We start from the raw sequence: 16762 nt of genomic DNA on the forward strand, positions 1-16762 counted from the left end.
AGTTCTGTATACACTATGGAAAAGGAGCTGACATTGGACAGGTCAGTGCTGGTAACACATCATATAATGTACTGAACTGGCTTAATGTAGAGATGGTACAAGGTAAGTTAAGTAATATAAATGTAAGCAAATCTCCAGGGCCGGATGGACAACACCCAAGAGTTCTTAGAGAGGTAAGTTCAGTAATATCTGTACCCCTGTTCATGATATTTAGAGATTCTCTGGTGTCTGGTATTGTGCCAAGGGACTGGCGCAAGGCGAATGTGGTGCCAATCTTCAAAAAGGGCTCTAGGTCTTCCCCAGGAAAATATAGACCGGTAAGTTTAACGTGCATTGTGGGTAAATTGTTTGAAGGACTTATAAGGGATTACATACAGGAATACATAGGGGATAATTGTATTATAAGTGATAACCAGCATGGGTTTACTAAGGATAGAAGTTGTCAAACCAATCTAATTTGTTTTTATGAAGAGGTGAGTAGAAGCCTTGATAGAGGAATGGCTGCGGATATAGTGTTTCTGGATTTTGCTAAAGCATTTGATACTGTCCCTCATAGACGTCTGACAGGTAAGTTAAGGTCTTTGGGTTTGGAAATTTTAGAGAGTGGTGGTCAATGATTCGTACTCTGATTGGTCCCCGGTAATTAGTGGTGTACCCCAAGGTTCTGTACTGGGCCCGCTGTTGTTTAATTTATTTTTTTAATGATATAGAGGATAGCGTTAACAGCTCTGTTTCTATCTTTGCAGATGACACCAAGCTTTGTAGCACAGTACAGTCTATAGAGGATGTGTATAGGTTACAAGATGACTTGGATAGACTAAGTGTCTGGGCATCCACTTGGCAAATGAGGTTCAATGTGGATAAATGTAAAGTTATGCATCTGGGTACTAATAACCTGCATGCGTCGTATGTCTTAGGGGGGATTAAACTGGCAGAGTCACTGGTAGAGAAGGATCTGGGTGTACTTGTAGATCACAGACTACAGAATAGCATGCAATGTCAGGCTGCTGCTTCCAAAGCCAGCAGGATATTGTCATGTATCAAAAGAGGCATGGACTCTAGGGACAGGGACATAATACTCCCCCTTTATAAAGCATTGGTACGGCCTCACCTGGAATATGCTGTTCAGCTTTGGTCGCCTGTACATAAAAGGGACACTGTGGAGCTGGAAAGGGTGCAGAGACGCGTGACTAAACTAATATGGGGCATGGAACATCTTAGCTATGAGGAGCGATTAAAGGAGTTACAATTGTTTAGTCTTGAGAAGAGACGTTTAACCCCTTCAGGACGGAGCCCATTTTGGCCTTAAGGACCGGAGCGTTTTTTGCACATCTGACCACTGTCACTTTAATCATTAATAACTCTGGAATGCTTTTAGTTATCATTCTGATTCCGAGATTGTTTTTTCGTGACATATTCTACTTTAACATAGTGGTAAATTTTTGTCGATACTTGCATCCTTTCTTGGTGAAAAATCCGTAAATTTGATGAAAAATTTGAAAATTTAGCATTTTTCTAACTTTGAAGCTTTCTGCTTGTAAGGAAAATGGATATTACGAATACATTTTTTTTTGGTTCACATATACAATATGTCTACTTTATGTTTGCATCATAAAATTGACGTGTTTTTACTTTTGGAAGACACCAGAGGGCTTCAACGGTCAGCAGCAATTTTCCTATTTTTCACAAAATTTTCAAACTCTGTATTTTTCAGGGACCAGTTCAGGTTTGAAGTGGATTTGAAGGGTCTTCATATTAGAAATACCCCATAAATGACCCCATTATAAAAACTACACCCCCCAAAGTATTCAAAATGACATTCAGTAAGTGTTTTAACCCTTTAGGTGTTTCACACGAATAGCAGCAAAGTGAAGGAGAAAATTCACAATCTTCATTTTTTACACTCACATGTTCTTGTAGACCCAATTTTAGAATTTTTACAAGGGGTAAAAGGACAAAATTTTTACTTGTATTTGTAGCCCAATTTCTCTCGAGTAAGCACATACCTCATATGTCTATGTAAAATGTTCGGCGGGCGCAGTAGAGGGCTCAGAAGGGAAGGAGCGACAAGGGGATTTTGGAGAGTACGTTTTTCTGAAATGGTTTTTGGGGGGCATGTTACCTTTAGGAAGCCCTTATGGTGCCAGAACAGCAAAAAAAACCCACATGGCATACCATTTTGGAAACTAGACCCCTCGGGGAATGTAACATGGGATAAAGTGAACCTTAATACCCCACAGGTGTTTCACGACTTTTGCAAATGTAAAAAAAAAAAAAAAATTTTACCTAAAATGCTTGTTTTCCCAAAAATTTTTTATTTTTAAAAAGGGTAATAGCAGAAAATACCCCTAAAAATTTGAAGCCCAATTTCTCCCGATTCAGAAAACACCCCATATGGGGGTGAAAAGTGCTCTGCTGGCGCACTACAGGTCTCAGAAGAGAAGGAGTCACATTTGGCTTTTTGAAAGCGAATTTTGCTCTGGGGGCATGCCGCATTTAGGAAGCCCCTATGGTGCCAGGATAGCAAAAAAAAACCCCACATGGCATACCATTTTGGAAACTAGACCCCTCGGGGAACGTAACAAGGGGTTAAGTGAACCTTTATACCCCACAGGTGTTTCACGACTTTTGCATATGTAAAAATTTTTTTTTTTTTTTTACCTAAAATGCTTGTTTTCCCCAAAATTTTACATTTTTAAAAAGGGTAAAAGCAGAAAATACCCCCCAAAATTTGTAACACAATTTCTCCTGAGTACGGCGATACCCCATATGTGACCCTAAACTGTTGCCTTGAAATACGACAGGGCTCCAAAGTGAGAGCGCCATGCGCATTTGAGGCCTAAATTAGGGATTGCATAGGGGTGGACATAGGGGTATTCTACGCCAGTGATTCCCAAACAGGGTGCCTCCAGCTGTTGCAAAACTCCCAGCATGCCTGGACAGTCAACGGCTGTCCGACAATACTGGGAGTTGTTTTGCAACAGCTGGAGGCTCCGTTTTGGAAACCGTGGAGTACCAGACGTTTTTCATTTTTATTGGGGAGGGGAGAAGGGCTGTGTAGGGGTATGTGTATATGTAGTGTTTTTTACTTTTTATTTTATTTTTTGTGTTAGTGCAGTGTAGTGTTTTTAGGGTACAGTCACACGGGCGGGGGTTCACAGTAGTTTCTCGCTGGCAATTTGAGCTGCAGCAGAAAGTTTGCGGCAGCTCAAATTTGCAGCCAGATACTTACTGTAATCCTCCGCCCATGTGAGTGTACCCTGTACGTTCACATTGGGGGGGGGACATCCAGCTGTTGCATAACTACAACTCCCAGCATGCCCGTTGGCTGTCAGTGACTGCTGAGAGTTGTAGTTTTGCAACAACTGTAGGTACACTGGTTATGTATCACTGAGTTTGTGACCTAACTCAGTGTTTCACAACCAGTGTGCCTCCAGCTGTTGCAAAACTACAACTCCCAGCATGTACGGTGCATGGTGTAAGGTGACTGCTGAGAGTTGTAGTTTGCAACAGCTGGAGGCACACCGGTCGTGAAACACTGAGTTAGGTAAAAAAAAACTCTTGAGTTTCACAACCAGTGTGCCTTCAGCTGTTGCAAAACTACAACTCTCAGCAGTCACCGACAGCCAACGGGCATGCTGGGAGTTGTAGTTATGCAACCAGCAGATGCACCACTACAACTCCCAGCATGCACTTTAGCTGTTTGTGCAAGCTGGGAGTTGTAGTTAGACAACAGCTGAAGGTACACTTTTCCATAGAAATAATGTGCCTCCAGCTGTTGCAAAACCATAAGTCCCAGCATGCCCATAAGGGAATGCTGGGAGTTGTGGTGGTCTGCCTCCTGCTGTTGCATAACTACAGCTCCCAGCATGCCCTTTTTGCATGCTGGGAGCTGTTGCTAAGCAACAGCAGGAGGCTGTAACTCACCTCCTGCTGTTGCTTCATCGCTGGACTGTCCCTCGCCGCCGCATCTGCTCCTGGGGCCCCGATCCCAACAGGGGCGCCGGGGATCGGGGTCCCCAGCACCGGGGGTCGTCTTCCCGCACCCGCTCACGCCCTCCGGAAGAGGGGCGGAGCGGGTGCGGGAGTGACACCCGCAGCAGGCGCCCTGATTGGTCGGCCGGTAATCCGGCCGACGAATCAGGGCGATCGTGAGGTGGCACCAGTGCCACCTCACCCCTGCAGGCTCTGGCTGTTCGGGGCCGTCAGAGACGGCCCCGAACAGCCAGTAATTCCGGGTCACCGGGTCACCGGAGACCCGATTGACCCGGAATCGCCGCAGATCGCTGGACTGAATTGTCCAGCGATCTGCGGCGATCGCCGACATGGGGGGGCATAATGACCCCCCTGGGCGATATGCCGGGATGCCTGCTGAACGATTTCAGCAGGCATCCGGCTCCGGTCCCCAACCGGCTAGCGGTGGGGGCCGGAATTCCCACGGGCGTATGGATACGCCCTCGGTCCTTAAGGACTCGGGATGCAGGGCGTATCCATACGCCCTATGTCCTGAAGAGGTTAAGGGGGGATATGATAAACGTATATAAGTATATTAATGGCCCATACAAAAAATATGGAGAAAAACTGTTCCAGGTTAAACTGCCCCAAAGGACGAGGGGGCACTCCCTCCGTCTGGAGAAGAAAAAGTTTAGTCTCAAGGGGCGACACGCCTTCTTTACCATGAGAACTGTGAATTTATGGAACAGTCTACCTCAGGAACTGGTCGCAGCAGGAAAAATTAACAGCTTTAAAACAGGATTAGATACATTCCTGGAACAAAATAACATTAATGCTTATGAAGAAATATAAAATCCCATCCCTTCCCCAATATCGCGCCACACCCCTACCCCTTAATTCCCTGGTTGAACTTGATGGACATATGTCTTTTTTCGACCGTACTAACTATGTAACTATGTGGCAAATTTTCTGCCGCACCTCAAACTCCCAGCTCAAACTCACTGTAAACCCAACCGTGTGAATGTATCCTAAAAACATTACACTACACTACACCTACACAAAATAAAAAAAACTACATATACACATACCCCTACACAGCCCCCCCCCCCCCTCCCCCACAATAAAAAAAACATCTTGTACGGCACTGTTTCCAAAACGGAGCCTCCAGCTGGTGAAAAACAACAACTCCCAGTATTGCCGGACAGCCACTGACTGTCCAGGCGTGCTGAGAGTTTTGCAACAGCCTGTTTAGGAAACACTGCCGTGTTGTATTTTTGTGGCGGATTCAAATCCCCAATTTAGGCCTCTCTTGCTTTGGAGCCCTGTCGTATTTCAAGGAAATTTTAGGGCCATATATGAGGTATTTCTATACTCGGGAGAAATTCCGTTACAAATTTTGGGGGGCTTTTTCTCCTTTTACCCTTATGAAAAGGTAAAGTTGGGGTCTACACCAGCATGTTAGTGTAAAAAAAAAACCCCCAAAGACCCCCAAAATTTGTAACGCAATTTCTCCTGAATACGGAAATTCCCCATATATGGGCGTAAAATGTTCTGCGGACGCACAACAAGGCTCAGGAGTGAAAGCGCACTATGTACATTTGAGGTCCAAATTGGTGATTTGCATAGGGGTGGCTGATTTTACAGTGGTTCTGACATAAACGCGAAACAATAAATACCCAGATGTGACCATATTTTGGAAACTACACCCCTCATGGAATGTAAGGGGTATAGTGAGCCTTAAAGGGGTATTCCAGGCCAAAACTTTTTTTATATATCAACTGGCTCCGGAAAGCTAAACAGATTTGTAAATTACTTCTATTAAAAAATCTTAATCCTTCCAATAGTTATTAACTTCTGAAGTTGAGTTGTTGTTTTCTGTTTAACTGCTCTCTGATGACTCACATCCCAGGAGCTGTGCAGTTCCTATGGGGATATTCTCCCATCATGCACAGCTCCCGGGACGGGACATCATCATTGAGCAGTGAGACAGAAAACTTCAGAAGCTAATAACTATTGGAAGGATTAAGATTTTGTTAATAGAAGTAATTTTCAAATCTGTTTAACTTTCCAGAGCCAGTTGATATATATATATAAAAAAAGGTTTTGCCTGGAATACCCCTTTAACACCCCACAGGTTTTTTGCAAATTTTCGTTAAATTTGGCTGTGTAAATGAAAAGAGAACTTTTTTTCACTAAAATGCTGGTGTTGCCCTACATTTTTCATTTTCACAAGGGAGAATAGGAAAAAAGTCCCCCAAAATGTGTAGCCCCATTTCTTCTGAGTAAGAACATAGCCCATATGTGGATGTAAAGTATTTTGCTGGCACACTACAATGCTCAGAAGAGAAGGAGCGCCATTGGAATTTTGGAGAGAGAGCGTGTGTCCGAAATTTAAAGCGATGTGTGTTTACAAGTCCCTATAGTGCCAGAACAGTGGACCCCCCCCACATGTGACCCCTTTTGGAAACTACACCCCTCACATAATGTAATTAGGGGTACAGTGAGAATTTACACCCCACAGGTGTCTGACAGATTTTTGGAACAGTGGTCCGTGAAAATGAAAAATTTAATTTTTCATTTGCACAGCCCACTGTTCCAAAGATCTGTCAAACGCCAGTGGGGTGTAAATGTTCACTGCATCCCTTATTAAATTCTGTAAGGGTGTAGTTTCCAAAATGGGGTCACATGTGGGGGGGTCCACTGCTCTGGCACCACGGGGGGCTTTTTAAACGCACATGGCCCCCGACTTCTATTCCAACCAAATTCTCTCACCAAATGCTCAATGGCGCTCCTTCTCGTCTGAGCATTGTAATTCGCCCGAAGAGCTCTTTACCTCCACATATGGGGTATTTCCATACTCAGTAGAAATGGGGTTACACATTTTGGGAGGCTTTTTCTCCAATTACTCCTTGTGAAAAATTTGGGGTAACATCAGCATTTGTGTGAAAAAAAATAGAATTTTTCATTTTCCTGTCCAACTTTGAGGGGTGTAGATTCCAAAATAGTATGCCATGTGTTTTTTTTTTTTTTTTTTGCTGTTCTGGCACCATAGGGGCTTCCTAAATGTGACATGCCCCCCAAAAACCATTTCAGCCAAATGTGACTCCTTCTCTTCTGAGCATTGTAGTGCGCCAGCAGAGCACTTGACGTCCACACATGGGGTATTTCCATACCCAGAAGAGATGGGGGTTACAAATTTTGGGTGGCATTTTCTCCTATAACCCCTTACAAAAATGTAAAATTTGGAGGAAAACCAGCATTTTAGTGAAAAAAAATTATTACATTTACAAATCCGAATTTAACGAAAAGTCGTCAAACACCTGTGGGGTGTTAAGGCTCACTGGACCCCTTGTTACCTTCCTTGAGGGGTGTAGTTTCCAAAATAGTATGCCATGTTGTTTTTTTTTTTTTTTTTTTTTTTTTGCTGTTCTGGAACCATAGGGGCTTCCTAAATGTGACATGCCCTGTAAAAACCATTTCAGAAAAACTTACTCTCCAAAATCCCATTGTCACTCCTTCCCTTCTGAGCCTTGTAGTGCACCCAAAGAGCACTTGACATCCACCTATGAGGTATTTCCTTACTCGAGAGAAATTGGGTCACAAATTTTGGGGGGCTTTTTCTCCTTTTACCCCTTGTAAAATTTCAAAAACTGGGTCTACAAGAACATGAGTGTAAAAAATGAAGATTTAGAATTTCTATTTTGCTGGTATTCCTATGAAACACCTAAAGGGTTAACACCCCATAAATGACCCCATTATAAAAACTGCACCCCCCAAAGTATTCACAATGACATTCAGAAAGTGTATTTCTAATATGAAGATCCCTCAAATCCACTTCAAAACTGAACTGGTCCCTGAAAAATTCCGATTTAGAAAATTTTGTGAAAAATTGGAAAATTGCTGCTGAACTTTGAAGCCCTCTGATATCTACCAAAAGTAAAAACATGTCAACTTTATGATGCAAATATAAAGTAGACATATTTTATATGTGAATCAATATATAGTTTATTTGGAATATTCATTTTCCTTACAAGCAGATAGTTTCAAATTTAGAAAAATGCTAAATTTTCATGAAATTTGGGGATTTTTCACCAAGAAAGGATGCAAGTAGTGACGAAAATTAACCACTGTGTTAAAATAGAATATGTCACGAAAAAACAAACAAGTAATCTCAGAATAATAGGTAAAAGCACGCCAGAGTTATTAATGCATAAAGTGATAGTGGTCAGAATTGCAAAAAAGGGCTGCGTCCTTAAGGTGAAAAAGGGCTCAGTCCTTAAGGGGCTGTCATTCCGGATATGTTTTCAGAATAAGTTATGTGTGAGTGTACAAGTAGTAGCACTATTTATGCCTGGAGCTGGCAGCAGCATGAGGAGACAATTGGGCTTCACAATCCCTAAACTTAAAAGATGAATTTTCAAATTTAAATTGAAGATTTATGGTAGCTAGTGGTACCATAAAATAATAATATTGTCCCAGCCCCAGCAGAATCAGTATATATGGTTTACAGCAGCATCAGTAAACCATATAGTGGCTGAACGACACAGCCTGGAGTTGGTGGCAGCATGAGTAGAACATATAGTGGCTGAATGGCACAGCCTGGAGTTGGTGGCAGCATGAGTAGAACATATAGTGGCTGAATGGCACAGCCTGGAGTTGGCAGCAGTATTAGGAGAACATATAGTGGCTGAATGGCACAGCCTGGAGTTGGCAGCAGTATTAGGAGAACATATAGTGGCTGAATGGCACAGCCTGGAGTTAATGGCAGCATGAGTAGAACATATAGTGACTGAAAGGCACAGCCTGGAGTTGGCGGCAGATGAGGAGACCATATAGTGGCTGAATGGCAAAGCCTGTAGTTGGTGGCAGCATGAGTAGAACATATAGTGGCTGAATGGCACAGCCTGGAGTTGGCGGTAGCATTAGGAGAACATATAGTGGCTGAATGGCACAGCCTGGAGTTTGTGGCAGCATGAGTAGAACATATAGTGACTTAATGACACAGTGTGGTGGTGGTGGCAGCATGAGTAAACCATATAGTGAATGAATGACACAGCCTGTAGGTGGCGGAAGCATGAGAAGACCATATGGTGGCAGAATGAGACAGCCTGGAGGTGGCAGCAGCATCAGGAGTCCTGAAAGTGGTGTGGTGGGTGGCAATACCAGTACCCGGTGATGAAGGTGGGTGAAAAAAGGTCTGATGTGGAGGAATGTTTGTAACTGGGGAGCAGCGCCATCTGTTTGGCATTGTCCATATTTGTGAAGTGTTGGTGTGGCACCATGGTCAATCGACTCTGATGCACCAGGCATTGGTGGGTAGAAATCCTGGCTGATCCATGCCTGATTCATCTTCACATAGGTCAGTCTCTCCACCTTTTTTCATGGACAAACAAGTTCTCCTTGTGTTGATTATGGCCCCCCGCCACACTAAACACCCGCTCTGATGGCACACTACTGGCCGGGCAGGACAGCTTTTCCAGGGCAGCTCTGCTAGTTGCAGCCACAAATCAAGTTTGGCTGCCCAGAAGTCCAGCGGATCTTCAAGGGGTGTTGGCATGGGCATGTCAAGGTATGCCACCACATGCTGGTTCAGGTCCTGCTCCAGGTCTACCTGCTGCTGATGAGTTGCTTCACTTTACTGGTGAAGAAAGCAACTGCTGCTGATGGAGCTGGTACTGCTCCTGCCACCCCACCCTTCCCCAGCAGCCATGTTAGTGGAAGGTAAGCACAGAGGGCCCCCCGAGTCAGAACTGCGAGATGATGGACGATGGCGCTGATAGATGGCGTAGGATGTCTCTGTAGTAGGTCAGTTTGTCCTCCCTCTCAGTGGGTGTAAAAAAGGCCCCCATTTTGTGGCGGTAGCGAGGGTCCAATAAGGTAGAGAACCAGAAGTCATCCCGCTGCCGAATGGTGACAATTCGGCGGTCACTATGCAAGCAAGTGAGCATGCATCGTGCCATTTGTGCAAGTGACTCGGAGGGACTCCCTGCCTCCATCTCCACGTCATACTGCCACGGTGTGTCTGGGTCCTCTGTATTGCCTTCCTCATAACCCTCTAGCTGCTCCTCCTCTCCTGTGAGGTGACTAGAAAAACCGCCTATTGTGCTCCACTGTGCCCCTCCTCCTCCAGTTCAGCCCCCCACAGGGCTCATGTGGTCCTGAGATGTAGGCGCCACGTCTCCAGTGCCTTACCAGCCATCGTTTCCAACACGTGATGTAGGAAATGCAGCAGTGGAATGACGTTGTTCATCCCGTAATCCTGGCGACTGACTAATAATATGGCTTCCTCAAAGGGCCTGAGCAAATGACAGGTGTCGCGTATGAGCTGCCACTGGTTTGCGGAACTTTGCACATTGCTACTTTGTTACCATTTGCAGAACATTGCACATTGCTATTTTGTTACCATTTGCGCAACATTGCACATTGCTATTTTGTTATTGCTATTTTGATACTGGAAACCTGTGCTAGCATTTCTCCTGTGGTGTTGCTATCAGTCTGTGAAGAGTGGGAGAAGAGGGTTGCATTGACAATCCAACACAATGGGCAGCACATTGAACACATTTTATAAGTGGTCAGAAACTTGTAAATAACTCATGAAAGAATAAGGTAATGTTAAAACCAAGCACATCATTGTTTTTCTTGTGAAATTCCCAATAAGTTTGATGTGCCACATGACCCTTTTCCTATTGAAAAAACAAAAGTTGGATTCAAAATGGCCGACTTTAAAATGGCCGCCATGGTCACCACCCATCTTGAAAAGTTCCCCCCCTCACATATACTAATGTGCCACAAACAGGAAGTTAATATCACCAACCATTCCCATATAAATGGCCCACCCTGTATTTCAACTACACTATCTTTATTTCAGTCCTAATTATACTATCTATATTCCCTCTTTTCCTTTCTCTCTGTATCTTTCCATGCTTTCTCCTATTTCTGTCCAATAATGACACAAGTCTTAGTTTGAATTACAGTGTCAGGTGAGGTGTACTCCTTAGTGGATCTGGCCCAGAGTTTACCTATCACCAATGTGACGTACTTTCGCACCAGGGATTTTATTCAGTACTTTCTACCGCTATTGAAAAAGGGGGCGTGGCTCCCCGTCTAGCCAACTATTCCAGTGCTGCCGGATGCTCCTACTGAACTCATATCAGTTTTATTCAACTCATTCTCACTTCGGCACGGCGCTGTCCGAGCCATCAGCATAAAGAACTGCCTAATAATGCTGTGATATTGCTGTTAAAACTTATTATCTCCTGTTACTATATTGCGGGGAGGATATATTGTTACATCACCTACCAGTACACCGCACCAGTTGCGGCGCATAGACTTTAATTCAATACTCCACATTTAAACCTACGTATCTACAGGGGATTATACTACCTAAAGTGGTGCATAATATTTTTTATATTTTTTTTTATATATTTTTACTATTTTACAATCCTTAGCTCTTTTTAGCACATTTATTGCAATCCCGTGATTTGTCTTTTGCCAGGGCCGTGCTGAAGACCTCACAGTGTTAATTAATTGCTGAAATAAATGCTATTTTATTATTGGACATTTCCTCTTGTAATATCATCTTATTTTCTTCTTGTTTCATTCTTTCCTTTCCTCAACCTAGTAGGACTGCCATAGTTTTTGTTTTTCTTGTTGCCATTCGCACATTGGGTTATGTGCATCGCAGTATCCTCTGCTTAGGTTTTCTTGTTTTATGTAGAGCACCCACCCTTTTTTTTGCTTTTTGCTAAAAGTAGGAGGAGCAGGAGCATCTGTAGTGACAGAAGGAGGGTATGACAAACAACTCGCTTTGGCTGAGGTGTTGGAGCCTTGGTTGGCTGAAAGAGGGAGCGGCGTGGCACTGGGTGATGCAGCAGGCTGGACCACTACATCGGAGCCACGGTTCTCCCAGGCCGCTTTATGGAGGGGCAGCATATACTGATGCAGGGCTGTGGTGCCAACATTGGGACCCTAGACACGCTTCACCTTCTGCTAACACATCTTGCATGTGGCTATGTTAACCTCCTCTGGATGCTTGATGAAAAACTGCCACACCGCCGAGTAGCTTGTTTTCCATCCAACAGTCAGCACTAATTGACTGCTACTGCCGCCGTCTCCAGGAACCCCTGTTCTACTACCTCCCGGGAAGGTAGGCTGCTGCGAAGCAGGTGGTCTCCCCTGGGCACATTTTGGCTCCAGAATTTCCACTTCTTCCACCATGCTGACTGCCAACCATGCTACCACCTTGCTGGCTCAGCTGCTGCCTCGCCATGCCAACTGATGGTTGTGTCTGAGGAACCCACCGACTGTTGACTGGGGTATCAGATGTCACTTGTGATGAAGTGGATGACTGTGTTAACCAATCGATGATGGCAGATGGGTTGCTGGTCGAGACACGACCTCTAGCTGATACCAGGAGCTCAGGCCTCTTGCTGCCTCTCGCCTATAGTCTGCTGCAACATTTGCCTATACCTGATGAATTAAAGGGTACCTCTCATCAAAAAAACTTTTTATATATTGTAGATTAACATATGCAGAATAACTTCACAATTGCATGTTATTAAAAAATATGCTCCTTTCTATTTAATTTTCCACTTTGAAGAAATGACCACAAGGGGTCTCCCTACCAGTCCTGGCAGCAAGCATTTCAGACTCATGCTGGAGTCCTAAACACTACGAGCTGCCAGTCTGCTTTGTTCACAAAGGAGAACACTGAGAGCTGCCAGCCTGCTTTGTTCACAGCCTGTTTGGCTGTGAACAAAGCAGGCTGGCAGCTCTGAGTGTTTAGGACTCCAGCATGAGTCAGAAATGCTTGCTGACAGGACTGATCGGGAAAAATACAATAGAAAGAAGCATATTTTTCATTAACATGCTATTGGAAAGTTATTCAACATTAATTCATCTAAAATATATCAAAAGTTTATTTGATGAGAGGTACCCTTTAAGGCCTCTACCACTGCTCTGTGCATGTCCTGGCACCTCTCTGCTAGACAAACTTAGTGCGTACATAAGGGAAGTACAATACGCTTCACTACGCTTAAAACAGTATTTGTCTAGAACAGCAGCAGGTGTGTACTTTTGGCTGTCCTTTCACAGTATCTAAGCCCTTGACAGATTAATAGGTACAAAATAGTACACTACTTAGATGTAGGTATGTTATATGCACTTATGAGGGCAGAAAAATGCACTACAGTACGCTTAATGAAGTAGTGGTGTAAAACACCAGCCAGTGATTACTTTTGCCTGTCCTTTCACAATATCTAGGCCCTTGACAGACTAACAGGTGCAAAATTGTACACTACTTAGATGTAGATATGTGGTATGCACTTATGAGGGCAGAAAAATGAGCTACAGTAAACTTAAAAAACGTTTAGTCGCTGTGTACTAAACACAAAATTGCACTCTCACAGACTATTATGAATGGACTGCTTAGTGTGTATTATACCGTCTACAGACTAGTATAACCAGCAGACCATTTGTTGTGGAATAAAGAGGGCAGAAATGCGGAGAAACATTATTCCATCATCCTCTGCTAAGGTTTCTCAAGCTGAGCCAGCTTGTTCAAATGTATGAGGCAACACACAGCTCTCTGCCCCTCTCTGTAATACAATGCTGTAGAAAGTGACTGGGAGGTTAATGACTGCAGTAAAAATTATTTTCAGTGAAAAACACTGACGTGACTAGGAGGTGAAACACTGCTGGAAAAAGCCTTTCTGTGTAATACACAAAGCACTGAAAGTGCTAGCTCTCTGCAACAAGGATGAAGTGACGAGCCGGAATATGGCTGCCGATTTTATAGGGCTGTGACATCACCGGGGTGACTGGCTACTGATAGGCTGCATCCTGCTTGTGATTTAGGGTCATCCCGCCTACCCTTGTTCCCGCCTTCCCAGAGTTCCTTGCCCCATGTCCTCACATGTGGATCCGCCATTTTAGATGCCCTGGAACCTGGACCGCACTAAATGGAGTTTAATGAAGCGATTTGCTCGATAGAATCTCGGCGATATTCACATTTGTTGTGAATCGAATTTTTCATGAAATTGGGAACGAATTCAGGTTCGTCAGATTCAATTCGCTCATTTCTAATTCTAAAATTACACAGGTGCCCAAAAAAACTAATATTTAGTTACATTTTTTATTTCAGTTTTTATAGTATTATGATAGCTTTAGGAGAGAAATTATCAAACTAATTCACTTTTACCTGGTAGTTTAGGCAAATATGCAGATGTAATAATATAAAGTTTGCTGTGGTTCTGAAGTATAATAAAATGTAAATTTTTTTTATGTCCGTAGGAATACTTGGCCTTATTTGTGGTGGTCTAGTCTTGTTATTGCCTGAGACAATGGGCATTTCCTTACCAGAAACAATTGAAGACGTTGAGAATCTTGGAAGGTAAAAATAATGTATGCTTGTGTTTTGCCCTGATTTCTTCTCCAATCAGATCCATGAGCAGCTGTACATGGTACCTTAGGACTTCTGAGGGATTTGAATAAGATCAACTGCAGTGCCAGGCACCATGAAAGATGAATCCTTTTAATCCTTAATGACCAGGTCTGTTTGTGCCTTAAAGGAAACCTGCCATTGGTCTTAACTCACTGACATTGCAACTGATCACTCTTTGACCTAATGGGGGTCAAAGAGGGACCTACCTTCCTTTTAGCTAACCGCATATGTCTCAAGGTAATTATTACTACTGTAAGGGGCATATTGCCCAGGATTAGCGTTTGCTTTGGGAGATCAACTGTCTTTAACGGACAGCTGCACTGATTCCATAAGCAAATCTTCTTTGCATGCAAATGTATTTAGCAAGAAATATACCCCAGACATATATGTATATCATTTTATATTAAGGGGTCAAGAATCAAATATGTATTAACCCCTTAACGACCAAAGATGTATATTTACGTCCTTGGCCGGCTCCCGCAATATAACGCGAGGTCACGCGGTGACCCCGTGTCATATCGGGTCGTTCCCGGCATGTATCTGAAGCCGGGACCCGGGGATCATAGCTCGCGGCAGCGATCGCGGTGCCGCACAATATTAACCGTTTAGACGCGGCGTTCAAAGTTGAATGCCGTGTCTAAAACGAAAGTGAAACCTTCCCGGCTGCTCAGTGGGGCTGATCGGGACCACCGCAGTGAAAATGGGATGTCCCGATCAGCTGGGACATGAGTGGAGGTCCTCTTACCTTCCTCCGGCATGTCCCTTCGGCGATTGATTGCTCCAAACCTGAGATGCAGGCTTGAGCAATCGACCGCCGATAACACTGATCAATGCAAAGCTATGGCTTTGCAGTGAACAGTGTATAAGATCAGTGTGTGCAGTGTTATAGCCCCCTATGGGAGCTATAACACTGCAACAAAAAAAAAGTGTCAAAAAAAAAAAGTTAATAAATGCCATTTAACCCTTTCCCTAATAAAAGTCCAAATCGCCCCCCTTTTCCCATATGAAAAAAAAACATGTAAATAAATATAAACATATGTGGTATCGCCGCTTGCGTAAATGTCCAAACTATAAAAATGTATCATTAATTAAACCGCACGGTCAATGGCGTACGCGCAAAAAAATTCCAAAGTCCAATATAACATATTTTTGGTCACTTTTTATATCATGGAAAAATGAATAAAAAGCGATCAAAAAGTCCGATCAATACAAAAATGGTACCGCTAAAAACTTCAGATCATGGCGCAAAAAATGAGCCCTCATACCACCCCGTACGTGGTAAAATAAAAAAGTTATAGGGGTCAGAAGATAACAATTTTAAACGTATACATTTTCTTGCATGTAGTTATGATTTTTTCCAGAATTAGGACAAAATCAAACCTATATAAGTAGGGTATCATTTTAATCGTATGGACTGACAGAATAAAGATAAGGTGTCATTTTTACAGAAAAATGTACTGCGTAGAAACGGAAGCCCCCAAAAGTAAAAAAATTAAATTTTTTCTTCAATTTCAGCGCACAATGATTTTTTTTGACGTTTCGCCGTAGATTTTTGGGTAAAATGACTGATGTCACTGCAAAGTAGAATTGGTGGCGCAAAAAATAAGCCATCATATGGATTTTTAGGTGCAAAATTGGAAGAATTATGATTTTTAAAAGGTGAGGAGGAAAAAACGAAAGTGCAAAAATGGAAAAACCTGTGGTCCTTAAGGGGTTAAACAAAGGGCAAGTGTGTTAAAGGGCTTATCCTACAATTATTACTTTTTGAAAAAGTACATTAACATTACCCTCCTCTGTAGTGTACAGCAAATCACATTTCGCTTTCAGTATACTGTAAACCTTTCCTGTGTTTTCATCTCTTCTCTTCCCTGTTTAAAGCCTTTGCAGGGAGACCTAACTAACTGGGCATTTTTGTGCCAATAACATGTGACTGCTGGTAAAGCTCATGGTAAACAGAGGTCAGCGATATCACTCACAGAATGTAGATTCTTTTCAGAGATGTATTCACAAAAGCAACGTTATATTCTACGTATTCAAGTGTTTTGGTGTCAAAAAGTCACAAATGTTTGCATAAAAAGGGGCTTGCACAAAAAATGGGGCTAAGTGAATAGTGGGTGTGACTTCCCATGTCTGCCTATTTACTAAAACTTACACCTGCAAACAGTCATAAGTTTTAGCTGTTAAATTATAGTCAGAGGCGCATGGGGCAGCCACAGATGTGCCCGATTTATTTAGATGTGTGCACCTCTTAATAAATGTAGCAAATCTAAATCCAGCAGGATTTTACTAAAGACAAGTACCGTATTTATCGGCGTATAACACGCATTTTTTAAGCTAAAATTTTTAGCCTAAAGTCTATCTGCGTGT

At 43.1% G+C, this 16762-nt stretch overlaps 1 protein-coding gene across 7 annotated transcripts in view; it reads left to right on the forward strand.

The window, feature by feature from the left end:
• The window catches only part of SLC22A3 (solute carrier family 22 member 3), a 291993-nt gene that overhangs the window by 194703 nt on the left and 80528 nt on the right, over window positions 1–16762 (forward strand). For all 7 annotated transcript variants that reach the window (XR_008891398.1, XR_008891399.1, XR_008891400.1 and 4 more), the window contains one exon: window positions 14245–14344. Coding sequence is in view for 3 of the 7 variants with exons in the window: in XM_056566777.1 (XP_056422752.1) it covers window positions 14245–14344 (100 nt within the window). In the remaining 4 variants the exon portion in view is untranslated. The remainder of the gene's footprint in view (window positions 1–14244; window positions 14345–16762) is intronic.

Source organism: Hyla sarda, chromosome 3, assembly GCF_029499605.1.
Source record: "Hyla sarda isolate aHylSar1 chromosome 3, aHylSar1.hap1, whole genome shotgun sequence".
In the NCBI taxonomy this organism is placed as follows: Eukaryota; Metazoa; Chordata; class Amphibia; order Anura; family Hylidae; genus Hyla; species Hyla sarda.